At 35.3% G+C, this 18,124-nt stretch overlaps 1 protein-coding gene and 1 pseudogene across 1 annotated transcript; one reads left to right on the top strand and one right to left on the bottom strand.

Annotated features, from left to right (window-relative positions):
* Positions 1-326: 326 nt before the first annotated feature.
* LOC102630055 (ABC transporter G family member 20-like) lies at positions 327-2,630 on the bottom strand. Its single transcript, XM_006480460.4, has one exon. The coding sequence runs from the start codon at positions 2,548-2,550 to the stop codon at positions 511-513; it is 2,040 nt and encodes a 679-aa protein (XP_006480523.1). The 5' UTR covers positions 2,551-2,630; the 3' UTR covers positions 327-510.
* Positions 2,631-4,031: 1,401 nt separating this feature from the next.
* On the top strand, positions 4,032-4,717 carry LOC127903033 (14-3-3-like protein; annotated as a pseudogene).
* Positions 4,718-18,124: the final 13,407 nt, after the last annotated feature.

An 18,124-nucleotide genomic window follows, 5' to 3' on the forward strand; every position in this document is an offset into this window, starting at 1 on the left:
GAAAGATTGTTCCTTTCGTTCTCTGTAACGATCTCTGTAAATTGGTAACCATGGATTCTTGAGTAATGAAGCTTCACTTCGCGTTTTAATTCTTTGTTTCTTGATCTTTGTTTGATCCTTGGAGTTAGTATTAAAGTGTTGGGGTGTTTGTTTCTTGGAAAAATCGGGGTTAAAACAAAACTGAAAGAGAAGTTACAACATGTGATTCATATGCATAAGCACAAGCTCAAATTAAGTCAACAAAAGGAAATTCAAAAACATGTGATTCGCGGATAAGCACAAATTAAAAAGCTTAATAAGGACGTTAAAGCTACATAAGCCAATAACCAGCCTGGCTCTGCGAATTGAAAAAGCTTATTGATATGGAGAGAACGAGGAGTTACAACATATAATTTGATGATACAAAGACAAAATAAATTTGAACTTAAAATCTTGCATTTAAGACAGAAAAAGAAACTTGGAACTAAACAAATTAATTATCATGCAAATTATTTGACGCGAGCAAACGTATCATCTCCTTTTATTTTTGCTCCCAAACAACAAAGTGAAGTAAAATAAAACCCTAAATAAGAAGCCAAAGGCAACGGTGATCCAGAAACATTTCCATTTGCTGATATCCGTTACCCCTTTCTGCTCCAGTAATTTCATCCCAGTGGTCACACATGTCGAGCTTGTAATGTTATGACCCAACACATTACTCATGTTTTCTAATAACTTGATCTTCGTATCAAAAGGGAGACCTTCGAATGGTGTGTCATCAAAGACCTGCACCCCGCTAACAAAGCATTTCGAGGGATCGCCAAATTCATTTTGTAGAACACCTTGGAATGGATATTTCACTAGAGAAACGTAATGAAACCATATCCAATACGGAGGAATTTCATCGCGAGGAATGTAGAATCCACAGAAGAGAAGAAAGTAACCTAAAATGGCAACCACAATGGTGAAACCAATGATAATATGGGACACAAGTCCGGCAATGAATGCCATGAATGAACTTCCAGCCCAAAATGAAGCAAAGATTGTGATGAAGAAGAAGAGGAACCCAGAGAACCCACCGGAAAGGCCAACAGCCCAAAAGGTTGTTACCGCGAAGGTGATAGAGAGGGTGGTAATGGGAGGCATTGAGACGAGAGAATGAGCAAATACATATGACGAGTGGCGGTATGTATTGTAAGAAGTTTCTCTAATGAATATGTCTCGTTCTTGAAGAAGTGCAGGGATTTCTCTTGCACAAATGTAGAATATTGTGGTCATGGCAAATGCGAAAAACCCTAATCTTTTTAGCGCCCCTTTTGGGGAATCTTGGAGTTTCCAAAAAAGTGTGGCCAAGATAAAACCAGTGACAAGAACTGACCCGAAGCGAATTCCAAATAATTCAGGCATTCTTCTTGAGTTTGTGAGCAATCTTTTTGAAATAACTATCGTTTCAATCCAAAAAGGATTGGCAAAAGTTTGAACTGATGATGTTAAATTTGAACCATCACTTATAGTTTCGCCAGCAGAGACTAGTTTGCCTTTTGAAATGCTTGCCTTGATGGCATCTTTAAGTGAAACGTTGGCGTTTTCCGGGACTTTATTTCCATTCTTTTTGGTGACCTGCCATGACTCATTGAATTCAACTAAGCTTGTGATTCCATCTGAAGAGCTCTCTTCAAGCTCACGCATCAAATCCAGAGCAAACTCTATTTTGTTCTCATTCTCAGGAACCGGATGCCCAAATTCCGCAAAGAATTGTGCAAGATTGCTCGGTGTTTCGTTGTACACACTCTGTCCATGTGAGAGGATGATCAAACGGTCTAGCAAGCTCAAGATTCTGTAACTTGGCTGGTGTATAGACATGATCACGATGCTTCCACTCTTTGCAATACGCTGCAGGACATTAACAACCATAAATGCACTCGTTGAATCAAGCCCAGATGTGGGTTCATCCAGGAGCAAGAGAATTGGGTCATGAATTATATGGATTCCAATTGAAACCCGCCTGCGTTCTCCTCCTGATACGCCTCTGTGTCTTTCATCACCTATAAAAGTCTTTGCTGCGCTTCGCAATCCGAGTTGACTAATCAGAGCTTCAACTCTTTCTTGTTTCTTGGTCTTGGTGACAGAGCGTGGAAGCCTGAACTCCGCGGCGAACATAAGGGTCTCCTCTACAGTTAACATTGGAAACAAAAGATCATCTTGCATCACATAAGCAGATATGATCTTCAGAAGCTTTGACTCTAAAACTTCTCCATTCAAAGTCACAGCCCCTTGCAAGCTCTCTTTCTCTATGCGGCCCGCAAGAGCGTCCATCAGAGTTGTTTTACCGGCGCCACTAGCTCCTAGAATCGCCATTATTTCACCTTCTCGTGCTTGGCCAGAAATATTGTCCAGTAAAAGTTTGGTATTTGGCTCTTGTGAGCCAGCAAATTTGGCCTTCCAAAAAAATGGAAGCTGTAGTTGTTTGCTAACTTGGACCCTGTATGATAAATTGTCAAATGAAAGACTATTGAAGAGGAGGTTATCGTCGGCAATTGATGTTGTAGGTGACATTTTAAGGTTTGCCATTAGAAAATGATTGTGTTACTATGAATATATGTAGTTTGATTACTTGTTGAGGATAAGTATAAATACAAACTTCGTGGGATTTGAATGGCATTTAAAACAGTTCTTATTACTCGTGGCCTAGGGCTTGTAAGAAATAATTGAGAGGCTAGTGTTTTTATAAAGACTTTCCTTTAAGCCAAACAATCAATGGCCGAGTTGTTTGGGTTTCTCACCAAGTGAAGATTTGATTATGGATGATAAAATGTTGGGGCTTGGATTGGGTTTGGAAAAGCCCGAGTCCCGCCCCAGCATCGCTTTTGTCCGCCAGGATTCGCATGGGATGGGTCGGACATTAGAGTCAGAATTTTATATTTTATATTAAAAAAAATTCATTATATTTATAAATTTATAGTATTTTAAACTTTAAATATAAGTTATGGGTGGGTCAAATAATTGTTCTATTTTAATTAAAGTAAAACATTTTTTTTTAAATTTTTTTATATATTTATACTTGAATTTTGTAGGTGAAGCCCAATCTTGGTCTGAATGTTAATAAAACATACTTAGGTCAAGCTAAGCCCGGCCCAAACTATTGAGTTTTGGGCCGGGCATTTCTCCCATCCCCCTAGATTTGATTGACAAAGACTCAATGTCATTCTTTGCATATTATTACAAGTTGAATTAGATTTCATATTTATTACCTTATATTTTCAAAGTTATACTCTGTAGATCTTTAGGCTCTGTGATAATTAATAGTATGAATCTGAACCTTAGTAACCTTATGTATCTATAATATTAAAAGATAATACTTAAAAAAAAAGTCCTAATCTTTACACTTAGTTTATAATTTTTCTTTTAAGTTATAGTCTAAAGAAATTTGTGTGAACGGCGTTTGAATCCTAAAACTCTTACTTTCATACGAGATTTTACCAACTGGTTGGCATGTGCATCCAAATTTAAAAATCAAAATTCTAATATATTAGAAAAATAAACTCCAATAGTAAATAATAAGATGAATATGGGTGGCTATGTTATCAAAATCTACAGCACAATCATTTTTACCCAATATTTTTCTTTCCATTCTTTCATTTTAATTTTCCCATTTGTGATCATTACAAGCTAATTTGTTTTATTTGTTATGTTCCGTGGGAAATTGGTATACCTTAACTATGTTGCATACTCAAATAATGTCCATAGAAGTTGTATAAATCAATCAACTTAATTACCAGAAAAACCAAAACTTGGCTACGCGAAAATCTTGACATGAAGTACTTGCAGCTTACACAGTTATGGATCAGAGTTAGGGTTATTTTTAGGGACCTCCCCTGAGGTTTAGTGTATTAACAGTTGGATAGAAAGTATTCATGTAATTTCAAAGACCTCCCCTAACGTTAATACAAAAATACGTATAACGTTACTATAAAGGGTAAATACGTAAAAATAAATTTAAAATTTAAACAAAAACAAAATTCAAACAAATACAAAGACAACTGAACGGAATAATGGCAGCCCCTTCTCCACGGGAAGAAAACGTATACATGGCAAAACTTGCGGAGCAAGCCGAGTGGTACGAGGAGATGGTCCAATACATGGAAAAAGTCATCGTCTCTGCCTCGACCAGCGAGGAACCTCCTCTCCGTTGCCTACAAGAACGTCATCGGCGCACGGCGTGCCTCCTGGTGCATCGTGTCCTCCATCGAGCATTAGGACGAGTCGCACGGCAACCAGGACCATGTCTCCGTGATTAAGGAGTACAGATCGAAGATCGAAGCCGAGTTGACGGAGATTTGTGGCGGGATCTTGAAATTATTGGACCAGAAATTGGTTCCCACCGCTCTCGCTGCCGATTCCAAGGTGTTTTATTTAAAGGTGAAGGGTGATTATCTACTCAGGTTTAAGATTGTCTGCTTGCTTGATTGCCCTTGCGTCTCCTCTCTGTTTTTGTTTTTTGAGTCTTTTTCCTTTTGGCCTTTTCCTCTTTTGTTTTATTTTTTTCACCTCTTTTTGGAAGTTTCTCGTCACTCTCCTCTCATGGCTGTTGCGTTTACACCAAAAATACTTCATAACTTGATATCATTTTAGATTCCAAAACTCATCACTCACGCGCTCCCAAAAAATAAATTGATTCTCAATTCTGTTTTTTTCCTTTCTAAATTCTAATTTTGGTTTTGACATGAGTTTGCTTAACTTGGCTGAGTTTAAGACTGGTGATGAGAGGAAAGTCGCCGTTGAGAATACTCTTAATGCCTATAAATTTGCTCAGGTTTAATCTATTTGCACTACGATTATTTATTTTTTTATTACTTTGAAATGTGGAGTATTTGTTGTTTTGTGTTTTAAAATTATTTTAGATGCTGCATTATCCATTTTCTTTAAGCATGTTTGATCTAAAATTTTGTTTGGTAAGGATGGGCTTATATACCGTGACTAAGAACAAAGGATAAAAAATGAATGCAGAACAAAGGATAAAAAATGAATGCAGAACAAAGGATCATAAATGAATGCTAATAAGGCTACGTTAAGAGCGTAACCTCCTCTATGTTAAAAATATATTTTTACGGCAAGGGCATTTTTGGAATTTCAATAGTCAACTGACGGTCCACTTAACGAAATACTAACGTCAGGGGAGGTCCCTGTAATTATATGAATACTTTCTATCCAACTGTCAATACACTAAACCTCAGGGGAGGTTTCTAAAAATAACCCATCAAAGTTATTACGAGAGATGGTGTAGTAGTGAGACAATTGGCGCGTGTACATTATTGGGGTTCACGAGATAAAAACCACAAGCAATTTGAAATTCAAAAGATAGAATGACTATGGTAAGGCCATTTACATCTTAAAGGGTGGGGATATTTGAACCTATTAATTTTTTTATTAATACTCTCTTTTAATTAAGAATTTTGTTATGTAAATAATTTTTTTTAAAAATATTTTGTTAACTGTTTCTTTTTTTTTCAATTTCACAAGTTCCGGTAAATTCATTTAGATATATATTTTTTTGTTGCAAATAATTGGTTTCACTAATTAAGAGGACCGAAACATACCATTTAAAAATGGACATCAAGTCGCATGTGTAGGGACGACCAAAATTCTGCGAGGAGACCAGAATCAGGTCCTTTGATCTTGAGGCCTCAATTATTTTCGGATCGTTGAGCACCGCCTGAAAAATTGGCCATAACGTCTATGCACGTCCAAGCATTATAACTGCAGCTCAATAACTACACAATAACAAATACATTAACTCATAATTCAAGCAGCACATTTAATCTAGTAACAACCGCACATTGAAAAAGACATGATAATCTCAGGTGCCTATAAGAACCTTGGAAAATCCTAAAAATGGGACTTTTTTCGAGGTGGAGAAGTTTACTTAAAAAGCGAAATCAATTCTGAACCAGAAAAAGAGAAAAAAAAGTAATTAAGATCACGAGAGGAGTGATATTAGTTGCTTACAAGAAAACTCGATTACTGAATTGAGCATTCGAGGGTTTTCATTGGAAAAAATTCAGCGCCCCCTAACAGTTTTCTATTGTTCTACATAATGACGAAGTAAGGCGACAGTTTCCAGTTCCATCAGAACAACAATTAGCAATTCCCCATCAAAACAAATTCAAGTGTTGATGAGGCAACCTAGTTGCTATCATAAACTCGACTAGATTTCAGCATCAACACTTTAGCGTCGTCTATGGGGAGCTTACCAAAAGCTGCTGGCAACCAAATAAATTGACAATAGGACAAGCAAAATGAATCTCAGAGGAAACAAAGCCCATGGAACTAATTCTGGAGTGATTGAACCTACTGTTTCACAGGATACGACAAATGAAGAAAGGGAGACGTTGATGTGCGAGCAAATAGAGAGAATTAGGAAACAGATAGAGGCCCTCACTGCTGGCCTTCAAGAATTGAGGGAAGGGTAGAGAGGAGTTGGGGCGAAATTCCAAGCAGAAAACCCCGATGTCTTTAGCCCTAGTAATGGAGTTACCCAAGGTGAATGGAGCCATGATGAAAAGGTTCGGCTCCGTAGTGATAAGAGTATTTGGGTGGAAGACCAGCTAGGAGAGAATAAGAGCCAATTAAACACAGAGAGAGGAACATGTGCTAGGGAGAGTATTGAGACAGTACCTAAATGATATAGAGTGAGAATGTGACCAGGTCGTGGCACGAAACCCAAATAACATTGTAGAGTTAGAGGGGGAAATTGCGTAGATTAGCTTTGGTGATTGACGAGCTGCAAGGGCGGCGGAAGGCACCAAGTTACAGAATTATACTAGGCAATTGTTGTAATTAATTCAAATATTATGGGTGTCAATGTGCAAGTGTACACAACAAGTAATATAATAATAAGTATTCAAGATCGTCTATATAGGGATTGATGTTATTAGATTTGCTAAAGCAATTTCAATAGTGTAGTTTTGTTTTAATTAAAAATAAAAACAATAAATAATTTTTCACGTCACACACGAGAATAAAATCAATGGGAATAGAGTAGTTGAGTGAATAAGCTCTCTTAATGATTTTGACTATTTTTCTAATGTTTGGCTCGATTGGTACAGTATCTGCTACAACACTAGGCAGAATCCTTATGTATCATCAGCTGTTGTATGTTGGAAATATTATATCTATATGCAACCTAATAGTGATAAGTTATTATGCCAATATAAGATATAGTATTACCCGTTTAGGTTTTAATTACCCTACAAAGTGAATCCCTATGTCTAGTTCATCACTAATTTTAAATTAAGTATGACTTTTTTGAAATTAAGTAAAACTCAATCTAGGAAATCCAATCTAAAATCAAGTATTGTTCTGATATGTTCTACTAAGATAGGCCTTTTTGTGGCTCTTTCTTAACTAGTATCATTAAATAGTTGATCAGCTGAAATAATAAATAGAAATAAATACTATAAAATAAAATGCTATAGTAAATATGCAACAACACATATATTCAGTCAATAAACCATCAATATTGTTTATCACTCAACCACCTATAAATTTAATTCATGGTTTGCGAAAGAAATATAAAGAACAAAGTTTCAGCCATCAAAGACATCCTCACAACTAAAAAGTAAACAAGAAAACAAGAGAAGAATAAGAAGGACTAAGTTCCCGATTGATTTATGTAAATTCTCCTCTTGTGCAGCCTTCAACCTCTCTCTTGAATTCTATTTTTCTTCTGTTTCTTTGTGGTTTTTCTCTTTGGGTGACGGCTCTCCTTTTTCTTTATGATGTGTGCTCCTTTTATAGTTGAAAATTAGGTTAAACGAAAGTTTAGGACTTGTATCTTCTAGATTAGGAAACTGCAAATCGCAATATTCTGAGTATCTCTCGCGAAATCTTCTCTGTCGTTGTTCTAGGATTGCTACAGCAACGGATGCTACAGTAACGGCTACAACAACTGCACTGTTCTAAATTTGTTTCAATTCTTCTGTAGTCAAGTTCTTTTCCACCTTTTGCAAGCTTATTGCAGCAGCATTCTTTCCTTGAAATTTGAGCTTCCAATCACATACAATTATGCACATAATTCAAGCACACAAAATTATTTTAAAATAATGCAAAATTGATTAAAGATAGACTAAACTATATGTTTATGCAAAATATAACTAAAATGCAATGAAAACATGTAATTTTCTGTTTAAGTCATCATTATTTTAGTCTAAAAATGATATGATAACTCTCATTTCATAGAGTTATCAACAATAAATCGCCTCTTTCAGAAGAAATCATGAGCACAGTAATTCCACAGGATTTTCGATTCTCTAACCTCAAATATTTTGGGAAGAGTGATCCCTTAGTTCATATTGAGCGTTTTAATTATATGACGGGGGTGCAAGGTTTGCAAGCCTAGAGGTGTAGAGTGTTCCCGTTAACTTTGGAAAGGCGTGTGTGGGAGTGGTACCGAAAATTACCTCGAGGTAGTATCAAAAGCTTAGAATAGATATGCCGAGAATTTGTAGAACAATTCTGCTAGGCGGTAGCTCTAAAAAATGATATGATGGAGTTATTGGGGATTAAATAGGGAAAGAATGAGACCCTTAGGGAGTTTTTAAATAGGTATGATTGCGTTGTTCTTGACCTTGGAGTCTTTAACCATCTACAAGCTTTGAAAGGGCTTAAAGATAGGGTAAAGATAGGGCGTCTCTGGTATAACTTAAGAAATCCCGCCATACAATCGTACTTAGCAGACGAAGAAAGACATTGAAATCGAAGAAGAAAAGATAGCGAGATTGTAGGTTGAACAACTCGAGGACTTGAAGAAAAAAGAGAAAAAAGTCGAAAAAGTGGGTGGGCATATTAACTGAAGTGCTAAACCATCCTTAAGCGAATGACCAGGTGGTCGAGCACTCCCTTATCAGCCCCGTTAGAGGCCAACTCACTTCCAGCACAGTAGGATCCCACCTCCTCGATCTCTCTGTGGCGATCAATAGAGAGAACCTAACCAACCGTATAAGCACCCTTAGTATAATGCTCCGATAGCTCATTATCCACCAGACACCAGATTTAACAGACCAAACTCCTCATCACCTAGCCACACACATAGAGGGTTCCCCAAGGACAGGGCTATGTAGACGATCGTCCAAAGTCCGATGTACAAATAATATACTCATTTGAAAGTCCTTTTAGAAGAACTATATCACATGATCAAAGATCGTGGCTTGTTATATCCTTCAATCCCAATAGTAAAAATGGCCAATAACCGAGATAGAAGCAGATTCTATGAATTCTATAACACCCATGGACATACAACAATGCAGTGTTGAGGCCTCAAATATTTGGATAGTTTCATTGATGGCGCTCATCTAGTAGCAGATTTGCAGTTTAGAATAGAAGAGAATGCTGGAGATGTTAAAGATGAACAGGCCACAGTTAGAGTCCTTGCGGGAGGCCTAACTTTGGTCGGAGATTCAAACAAGTCCAAGAAGAACTACTCAAGATTTGCGATGACGAGCAATGATGTCTTATTTAACGTACCAGCTACGAAGTGAGTGAAGACCAGACATGTACCCATTATATGGATTGATGATTATGAGGAGAGGGTGTTGCACCTATATTAAGATGCTCTGGTGATTAGCGCTGTTGTTGCAAGCAAAACGTTCCACCGGATACTCGTAGATATTAGGAGCTCGATAGACGTTTTATTTAAATCGACCTTGGATGAAATAAGTATTATAGATCTAAAGCTGGAGAGCACTAGCGCATCCTTGAAGGGGTTTAGTGGGGGATGTTGAGTCTTCTTAGTGTGGTTGAATTGCTTGTCACAATAGGCTCCACTCCATCTCAAAAGATCATGATGTTAGATTTCGTGATAGTTGATGAAGATAGCCTATATCAAATAATCTTGGGCAGACTTTTCTTAAGAGTTAGTTGAGTTGTAATATCTAATTATTATTTAGCTCTTAGATATCGGGTTAATGGTGTTGTGTGTATTGTAAAGGGAGATCAAAGGATTGCCCAGACCTACTATACAACATCAGCAATGGAAACAATGCAGATCACCTCGCCGGATGCCCAAGGAGATGCTAAAAAGGGTAGGCATGGGTCGGTTGAAGAGATTGAAATAATGAGTATAAAGCAAGAAGATCTAGAAAAAGCTGTTAAGATTGGGTCAAATCTAGAAGATGAGGTTAAAGAAAAAGTTGTTGCACTGTTTATAAACATATACATTTGCCTGGTCACAGGGTGACATGCTAGGAGTAGATCCTATGATCGCCTACTATAAGTTAGCTATTAAGAAGAATTTTCTACCAGTGAAGCAGAAGAGGAGGCGTTTCAATCAAGAGAAGTACGATGCCATAAGCGTTGAGGTGAAGAAGCTATTGTGAGTAGGTTTATGAAGGAGGTTGAGTATCTCGAGTGGATCTCCAATGTTGTTCTATTGAATAAGTCGAATGGAAAGTGGCGAATGTGTGTGGATTTCATAAATCTCAACAAGGCATGCTTGAAGGATAATTTCTTGTTACCTAAAATTGATCAACTAATTGATTCAACAGCCGGTCATGGTCTGCTTAGTTTCATGGATGCTTTCTCGGGTTACAACCAGATACAATTGTTTGAGTATGACGAGGAGTATACTATTTTTATTACAAATGTTGGTTTATGCTGCTACAAGGTGATGCCTTTTGGCCTTAAGAATGTGGTGCAACGTACCAGAGGTTGGTCAATATTGGTAAATTTTATAATTAAATGCTACTGATGCCAATGCGCAAGTATACACAACAAGTAATAAAGTGATGAATATTCAAGATCGTCTCCACAGGGATTGATGTCACTTGAAATGCTATAGCAATCACAATAGTGCAAACTAACTTAAGTCCGAAGTTAACAAACGTAAAGTATGTTTTATCGTAATTGATGATGGTGAGAGAATAAAGTAAAACAATACCGTAATAAAATAAACTAAATTAAATGTATCTAAGATTCAATTGAGACTATGGTAGTTGAATGATCAAACTCTCCTTATGGGCTAACTGTTTTTCATCAAGTTAACACTAGTTGTTACGGCAAGTGCTATAGCACTGGGCAGAATTAATCTGCATCCTCAGGTGTCATGTATTGGAACTCTCATACCCTTAAATATATTAGCAATAACCAGTTGCTAATCTACTTATGATATGACCTTATAACCTTTTAGTCTCTCTACCTTACAAGGTGAGCACCTATGTCTAGTGTGTCACAAATCTTAACTTCAAGTATAGCCCTTATGGGATTCAAGATAACTTAATCTAGGAAACTTAAATTGAGATCAAGTAATACTATAATAATATCCGCTACGACATGCCCTTTTGCGGCTCTATTTTAATTTGAACTATTAAATGGGTGGTCAACCGAAATAACAGTTATATTAATAATAACTACTAGAGTAAAATGCTACAGCAATGACATAACAACACATAAGAACAGTCAAGAACCCATTAGATTGTTTGTCACTCAACTACAAGCAAATCAAGTTCATATTCTGAATGAGAAAAACAAACATCAATATATTGTTCACGGAATACATCAGAACGGTCAAAAAAAGAAGAAAAGTATAAGTTGATAACGGCAAAAAGCAAATCCAAATAACTCTGCAGGATTCCTCAATGCTGCTGAAGCCGTTATCTTCAATTCTGATCTTCTTTTCCTTTTTTTTCTTTAATGTATTAATGATAATTCCTTTGCCGCCGTTTTATGTGGTGCGCGCCCTCATTTTATACTGCAAACTAAGGTAAATAAAAGTTCATGGGCGTGCATGAGTTAAATTAGAAAACATACAGATCACAATTCTGCAGCTGACCCGCACTTAAGTTTTCTCCCTCAGTGCTCCCAAATTGCTACAGCACTGGTTGCTCTAACAACAGCTACAACACTGCACTGTTCCCGATTGTGCTTTACTTCTTTTGCGGCCATCTTCTTTCCTCCTCTTGCTAGTCTAATGTCTCAGCATCCCTTCATGAATTAAGAATTTCTGAAAACCTACAATTATGCACATGTTTTGAGCACAAATTACTGTGATTCAAGCAAAACTTATTAAGACTCAACTAAAATGAATGTTTATGCCAAATATAACTAAAATGTAATAAAACACCTTATTTGCTCTCTAAGTGATCTTGATTTAAGTTTAGAATTGATGTAATAACTCTCATTTCATAGAGTTATCAGTCAACAAGATTTTCAAACCATTGATTGGGCGAATAATAGAGGTATATGTGGATGACATGATCACAAAGTCCAAAGATCCAGTTGAGCACATATTACATTTAGAGGAGACCTTCGAGCTGTTGAGAAAGTATAAAGTGAAACTAAACCTGGAAAAATGTGTGTTTGGGGTATGTTCAGGGAAGTTCTTGGGGTTTATTGTAAGCTATAGAGAGATCGAAGCTAACCCCGAAAAGATATGAGCAATCATGAAAATGAAGTCTCCTCACACGCTCAAAGTAATACAAAATCTCATAGGAAAGTTCTCTGGTCTAAACCAATTCATATCACGAGCAACAAATAAATGTTCTGTCTTTTTCCAGGTAATGAGAAAGGGGAGGAAAATGGAATAGACGGCGGAGTGCGAGGAGGCATTCCAGCAGTTGAAACAATATCTGCTCAGAGCTCCACTAATATCAACTCCCAGAGAAGGAGATAAGTGAGTTCAACATCAGTTAGCAACCTCGAATGGTCGAACGACAGTCAAGGCTTAGGCGTTAGCTGAATTCGTGGTCGAATGTATCGAGGTAGACAAAGAATAAGAAGCAATAATGGAGTAGATAAAAAAGATATTGACGGAACATGGATAGTAATGGTGGATGGCTCTAGTGGGGAACAAATGGTAGGTGCAGGTGTGGTTTTAATCAGCCAGAAGGTGTGGAATTTTCCTATACAGTAAGGCTCAAATTTAAAGCCACCAATAATCAGGCAGAATACGAAGCCTTCATTATTAGGTTAAAGTTAACACAAGCACTATGAGCAGGAAGAGTAAAAGTCCAAATAAATTCCTAGGTAGTAGCCAATCATTTCAAATAGAGCTTCCAAACGAAGGATGAAAAAATGGAACAATATTTTAATTGTTCTAAGCAGATTATGGTGAGGTTTAAAGCAGTGGAGGTTGAGCAGATACCAAAGGCTAAAAATTTTCGAGTGGATATCCTAGCGAGGATGCTTGCAACTTCATATGTGAATTTGCCCAAATCCATTCCCGTAGAGGTCAAAACCTTTCCAAGTATCGAGCAAGAAGCAAAAGTGATGTATTTAGATACTGGAAAGTTATGGATGGACCCGATAATCTCATACATCAGAGATGGAACTTTGCTCATAGACAAGAGGCAAGCGAGGAAGCTTAAGTGTTAAGCAGCTAGATACACCTTGATTAACAGGGTGCTGTACCGACGAGGGTATACCTTGCCCCTTCTACAATTTGAATCCTCTTCTAACCTAATCTTTCCTAATTTTTGTAGAAGATATAGACATGTGGTAATTAAATAATTTTATGGACAAGATTAAATCTATTCTTGACTTTCCTTAATAATTAGATTAGGCAAATTGTGGAATTGTCAAAAGGCCCAAGCCCTTTAAAAGCCTATTTAAATTTAAGAGGGTTGGATCTAGGCCAGGGGTTGGACGGGCTTGGACTGGTCTTGGGCTTTCATTATTTTTTAAATAATTTTTTAATTAATTAAATCAAAAGCATTTTCCATTATAATCATCCACAAAATCAAATTTAAAAATTGAATTTTCTGAGTCCCCAAACGGTCCATATATGAAATAATATAATTTAATGAAGAATCATTCCAAAAGCATGACGCATCAATCATATCAAAACCCATCATCGTCATCATCATACCACATAACTTTGTTCAGAAGGAACAAGTTGCTGGTTCTATTGTGCTGGATTTACTACTATTGGTGTCAGTTCGCTACTAACTCATGCTACTGGTGCTAGTTTGCTGTTGCATTGTGTGTTGGTTTTGCGTGGTTGCGTGCTGGGTTCTAATGGATGGAAATCAATTGATAATCGGTGTACGGTGATGGTTGCAATTGTTGGGTGGGTGTGCATCAATCCCTCACTGTTGGCCATTGCAATGTTGGCTATTGGCTGTTTTTTTTACTTTACTTAACTTTTTCATTTTAGGGTTTTGAGTTATATTTCTTTTTTTTAATTTGACTTTTTTATTTATAAATAAAAAAACCCGGACTTTTTATAAAGGCCCTTAACCAGACCCTATATATATGAGCCTTACATTTTTTAAGCCCTTATCCATGTTTTTAGCTTGTAGATTGGGCTTAAAGCCCGTGGTCCTAGACCGGCCCAGCCTGGGCTTTTTGGCCAACCCTATTAATAATTACAAAAACTCACAGTTTTGTACTAATTAAAATTCTAAACTTATTGTTTTGGACTAATTAAAATTCTAAAACTAACAAATAGACAACTGGATTTAATTTTTTATTTCATTTTCTTTAATCATTTTTTGTCTATTTTCCCCCTTTTTTTCCCCTTTTCTTCAATTGTTATGTTTATCAAACAACTAGATCATCAAATGACTAATTCCACATACAATTCAAGACCCTCAAGCATCCAACAACAACATTTGAATTTAGTTATTGGAAATTTTAGTTTAGTGTATGATACTTCATTTGATATCTTATTTTATTTTACAGTTAGTGTACACTAATTAGAGGTTTTTATCATTTGATTTGCAATTTTTTAATATTTTCCGTAGAAATTTTTTGTCTGTTACAATCTTAATCTTTTAAAATAAAAAATGTTAATTATTGAAAATTTTTTGAAGGTATGGCAACCTTTCTTGAAGGGTTTAGAGGAGAATCCAAAAGAAAAGTAAAAATAATGACTGAAGAAAGGGAAAAAAAGGAAGAGAAAAGAGAAAAAAGACGATTAAAGAAAATGAAAAAAAAATTAACATTAGTTTGTCTGTTTGTTAGTTTTAGAGTTTTAATTAGTCCAAAATAGTAAGTTTAGAATTTTAATTAGTCCAAAATCGTGAGTTTTTGTAATTATTAAGGAAAGTCAAGAATAGATCTAATCTTGCCCATAGAATTATTTAATTACCACATGTCTAAATCTCTTACAAAGATTTAAGAAAGATTAGATTAAGAGAGGATCCAAATGCAATTTATATGGTCAATAATTTCAGGTTATACAAAATAAATTGATTAAAATTGTGTGGTTTCAAGATTCATATCATCTCCTAATCTAATGTTTCTTAATATTTATTGGAGATTTGAACACGTCGTTTAAAGAATTGAGGCTAAAAACTAAAAAGAATTGGGCTTTGATCAAAGCGAATACATACGACCTAATCTAGATAAGATTAGTGAAGCACAAACTACTTGTTAAAATCATTAATAACCAAATTGATAAAGTTATGGTGGGTTCACCACTTTAGTTTTGTAAAATCCCACATCAAAATCCTTATTAATTAGGCACCTAAACTCTTGAGTATTTAATATTAAAGTCCCACAATCGCCGCCTACAGAGACTGAACTTCCATCGCCTGTTAACAACCCGGGTGAGCTACTTACTATGGAAGTGGATCCCTACAGGTTCGCAACTAAAGGCCTTTTCACAATAGTGTTAAGAACAACCACTCCCATACCCATTAATTACTATGTATATGTTGGAGTTTTTTTAGTAATATAATAAATCAGCAACAAAAGCTTATCAATAATAAACTATTAACAAGGTACCAGAAGTAATTTGTTTTATTCTAAATTTTTTCTCTATTCATAATTTGTTATGAGCACAATAGTTAATTTTATGTGGATAGTTTAATTTTTATTGCTTGCGTTTATTTATGCTTATTTCTTTTATGCTTTACCATTATTATATTTTTATATTGTTAGTTTATTATGTTGTTAATTTAATTGTTTATAACAATTTTAATTTATAATTTTAATTTATATGAATGGTTCTATATTACCACTTATGTTGTTATTATTTGATTAGAATGTTATTATTATGCTACAATGGCTTGTTTACTTTATTTTCTTATATGACTGGTTTAATCGCCTGTCAAGTTATTTTAATACATTAAAATTTGTTTTTGAATATATTTGTCTTTAAATATTATTTTTGTACCCTAACATAGATGAGAAGGTGAGAATTTAAGTTTTAAAGTATGATTTTAAAAGTTCTAAATAAATGCATGAGGTATCTACATATTTCATAATTTTTACTTTTTTATATTTATACTTATATTGTGATACTCATTTTTTTTCCTTTGATTACTAATACAAGGTTTTTGAAAAATGAAAAATTTTACGAATCCACAAATCTCAGCTATTAAAGTTTTTAGAAGGAACTACCTTCCTTGAGTGTTGGATGCAAAAATGCACCTGCAAACTATGGGCCTGGCAGACATTACAGTATAAGGAAATGAAAAATCCTTATAGACAAAAGTCAAAAGCTATGATTTTCCTTTGCCATCGTTTTCATAAGAGTTTGGAAGCTCAATATCTAATGGTGAAGCATCTGTTAAATTTGTGGAATAACCTTAAGTACATTTTTAACCACCAGAGGGATATTTTCCTTTCAAAAGCAAAGCATAAGTGGCTAAACCTGAGGTTATAAGACTATACAAAAGTCTCTGGCTATAACTTTATTCTATTTTACATCACCTCAGAACTTGTAGCACACATGCATACAAGTGACTAAAGCCATGAGGCGGCAACCTGCTTGCTTCTTTAAGGCCTCATGCATGCTTTACTTTTATGCTTCACATGCTTGCTTGAATCGGTGGGCATATATAATGTAAAGCAATTGAAACTGCTCTCATTGTTTGACAAAATTGAGAAACTGAGAGTGAAAAAGAAGTTGAAAAGATTAATTGAGAGGAAACGTTACATGAAATGGAATTGTGTAGCTAGAGTTATATTTGTTGGGTTATTGGGCAACAAATTTGTGAAATTTAAGTAGTTATGATTTAGTCTGCATTATACGTGTTAGTTTATATATCAATTCTAACAGTTAATTATTGAATCCTATATTTTAGAAGAAATCAAGAATCCAAAAACCCATAAGAGCCTTACCAAATCCTTGAAGTGAAACAAGTACTATGAGAGGATTACTATTATTACTATTATGTATTCCATATAGCATTTAAGTTTGATAGTATTATTTGGTACCATGTTATGATTATGTGTACTGATAACTCTATGAAATGAGAGTTATCATGACACTTTTAGACTTAAATCAATACTACTTAGAGAGTAAATTATGTGTTTCTATTGCATTTTTGTTACATTTTGCATAAATAATCATTTTAGTCAATCTTAATAAGTTTTGCTCGATTTAAAGTAATTTGTGCTCAAATTGTGTGCATAATTGTAGGTTTTCAGAAGCTTATAATTCATGGAAGGAATGCTATGCAATAGGCTTGTAAAAATAAGGAAAGAACATGGCTACAAAAGAGTTGAAACAAATCTAGAACAGTGCAGTTGCTGTAGATATTGCTGTAGTAATCCTGGAACAACGACAGAGAAAATCCCGCGTGAGATACTTGCAAAATTGCAATCTGCAGTTTTCTAATCTGACTTATGCGCGCCCTAGGCTTCCGTTTACCCTAATTTTCAACTATAAAAGAAGCACACATCATAAGGAAAAGGGAGAGCCGTCACCCAAGGAGAAAAATACAAAGAAACAAAAGAAAAACAAGATTCAAGAGAGATATTGAAGGCTACACAAGAGGAAAAATTGTAGAGATCAATTGGGAGCTCAATCCTTCTTATTTTTCTCTTATTTTCTCGTTTTCTATTTATTTTTGGAGATTTGTTTCATGGCTGAAACTTTGTTCTTTATTTTTCTTTTGCAAATCATGAACTAAATTTATTTGTAGTTGAGTGATAAATAATTTTGATGGTTTATTGACTAGAAATATGTGTTGCTGCATGTTTGCTGTAGCAGTTTGTTTTTATAGTATTTATTTTATTCGTTATTTCGGTTGATCACCCATTTAATGATACTAGCTAATGAAGAGCCACAAAATGGCCTATCTTAGTGGAACATATTAGAACAATACTTGATCTTAAATGGAGTTTCCCGGATTGAGTTTTACTTGAGTCCCAAAAGGGCCATGCTTGATTTAAGATTAGTGATGAACTAGACATAAGGATT

The sequence above is a fragment of the Citrus sinensis genome, chromosome 6 (assembly GCF_022201045.2).
Source record: "Citrus sinensis cultivar Valencia sweet orange chromosome 6, DVS_A1.0, whole genome shotgun sequence".
Lineage (NCBI taxonomy): Eukaryota > Viridiplantae > Streptophyta > Magnoliopsida > Sapindales > Rutaceae > Citrus > Citrus sinensis.

Bases quoted from the DNA above. Each gene is read 5' to 3' on its own strand.
- LOC102630055 (XM_006480460.4), bottom strand. From the start codon at position 2,550: ATGGCAAACCTTAAAATGTCACCTACAACATCAATTGCCGACGATAAC.